Source organism: Orycteropus afer, unplaced genomic scaffold (genome assembly GCF_000298275.1).
Source record: "Orycteropus afer afer isolate SDZICR_OR568_19922 unplaced genomic scaffold, OryAfe1.0 scaffold00098, whole genome shotgun sequence".
Classification (NCBI taxonomy): domain Eukaryota; kingdom Metazoa; phylum Chordata; class Mammalia; order Tubulidentata; family Orycteropodidae; genus Orycteropus; species Orycteropus afer.
The window spans coordinates 4,332,877-4,335,336 of NW_006921685.1; the positions used below are offsets into that span (position 1 = coordinate 4,332,877).

Below are 2,460 nucleotides of genomic sequence, written 5' to 3' on the forward strand. Positions count from 1 at the left end.
CAAAATTCTACCACATGTTCTCCATTTCTATTACCAAGGCCATAATTCCCAGCTATCAATCTTTCTTTGTTTCCAACTTTCACATTCTAATCACTGGTAATTATCAATGCATCTTGATTGCATGTTTGATCAATTTCAGGCTACAGAAGTTGTAAAATTCTTCAATTATTTCTTAATTTTTGGCATTAGTTATTAGTACATAAATTTGAATACTAGTCATATTAATTGGTCTTCCTTGAAGTGCACAGATATTATCATAACTGAAAGCATTGCACTTCTGGATAGTTTTTGAAATATTCTTTTTGACAGTGAATGTGACACCATTCCTCAAAATTTGTCAAACTTTGCATAGCAGTCCATATGTTTGCATGATTTAAAGTAGACAATACAAATCCCTTTCAGTTCCCTAATGCCTAGGATTGGAAGGAAAGTTGGGCAATCTACTTCCATAGAGATACCGCCTTGGAAACTCAAGGAGGAGTCGCATCTGACTCTATGGCACATAACAACAACAATGCCTAGGATATCGATCTTTAACTGTTCCCTTTCATTTTTGACAAATTCTAATTTTCCTAGCATCATACTCTTGCTCATTCTACATTTCAATAAATGTATATTTTCAGTTATTTGTTCTCATTTTGAATCATACCACATGAGCAAATAGAGGTACCAAAAGCTTTACTCCATCAATATCATTAAGGTCAACTCAACTTTGAGAAAGCAACCCTTCCTCAGTCTTATTTCGAGTGCCCTCCAACCTGAGGGGCTCATCTTCCAACATTATATCAGGCTGTATTCTGCTGCTCTTCTGAAGGTTTTCACTAGACAATTGTTTTAGATGTAGATTATAGATGTAGATTACCAGGTTGTTCTTCCTACTTTGTCTTGTCTTTAGGCTCCACTGAAACCTGTGCACCATGGGTGACCTTGCTGGTATTTGAAATACCAGTAGTATAGCTTCCAGCGTCATAGCAACATGCAAGCCACCACAGTAAGACAAAGTGATGACTGGTTATTTTTCACTTCAAATAGATCTGCCAGGAAAGAACCAATTCAATGTTTGGGTCTCTCATTTCTCTGACTTCTATTTTATGCTGATGACTCTAAATCTATTTCTATTGCTCCTTGCTGAGAATTGAGACCTTGCAATATTCAAATATTTCTAGAATTTCTACCTGAAATATCAATTGATCCATAGAGTTAATTGGTCCAAAGTTGAACTCATCATTCTCATCTGAAAGAAGGTTCCACCAATCATTTTCTATTTTAGTAAAAGTCATCACTCTCCAAAGACAAAACAAAACACTCACAATGTTAATGCGTAAGTCCACCTTGATTCTGTCTCTATTCTAAACTTACTTTCTCTTATTCAACAAAGCCTGTGGAATTTACTACAAAGTTCTCATAAAAGCATTTGTATCTACCAGCCACTATGCTACATGTGCTTGTTGAGATCTCCATCACAACTTTTAGGTCTAGTAGAGAAACCTCCCTAGTAATCTCCATGTCTACAGATTATCCATTATCTCCAATCCATTATCCACATTATAGAAACAGTGGAATTTTCAAAATACTATTTTAAATATGTCATTCTTCTGCTTAAAATTCCAATATAAAGTGCAAAACTAGTGATATCACTCAAAAGAGCAACCTGACATTGGAAAATAAAGTTGGAGTGACAAACCAAAGATTTTCATCTTATTCTGCCTTTAATCTTTAAAGGAAAATCAGGATCAGGCATCCTATCATAAAGTATTACACCTACCTTAGGTAAAGGTTTGGCAGGTTTGCAGTGCAAGCCTCCAACAAACTCAAAGTTAGGTAAGTATGGACGAGGAAATTCAAAGTCCCAATATGTTCGAATTAGCCAAATTTCAGCTTTTCCCATAGTCTCGCATAATGTAGTGGGTTTTCCTAGAGAAAATAAAGAAACATAAGTGAAGGGAATTGGTGTATTAGTTTGGTGAAAAAAAATTACATGGAAAAATTATACTAAAACATAACAAAACATTTTTTTTTTTTTTTTACAACTGGACCAGTAAGTAACATCATGATAAATGGAGAAAATATTGAAATTGTCAAGGATTTAATTTTACTAGACCCATAGTTAACACCCATGGAAGCAGCAGTCAAGAAATCAAACAATGTATTGCACAAGGCAAATATGCTCCAAAAGAGTTCTTTAATGTATTAAAAAGCAAATAAATCACTTTGAGGATTAAGATGAACTTGTCCCAAACTGTGGTATTTTCAATTGCCTCTCTGGTGGTGTAGTGCCTAAGGCATTTGACTGCTAATCAGAAGGCTGGCGGTTCAAACCCACCAGCCACTCTTCGTAAGGAAGATGGGGCAATCTACTTCCCCAGTGATACTGCCTTGGAAACCCAAGGGCGGGTCACTATAAGTCTGGTCCAACTCGACGGCACATAATAACGACAACAACAAGTTACTGAAGAAGGA

The 2,460-nt window shown here is 35.8% G+C and overlaps 1 protein-coding gene across 1 annotated transcript in view; it reads right to left on the reverse strand.

Moving 5' to 3' along the window:
• Positions 1-2,460, reverse strand: part of LOC103198601 (UDP-glucuronosyltransferase 2A3) — an 82,984-nt gene that overhangs the window by 28,076 nt on the left and 52,448 nt on the right. Inside the window, exon 2 of the mRNA XM_007942767.2 lies at positions 1,766-1,914. Within this exon, the coding sequence (XP_007940958.1) occupies positions 1,766-1,914 (149 nt within the window). The remainder of the gene's footprint in view (positions 1-1,765; positions 1,915-2,460) is intronic.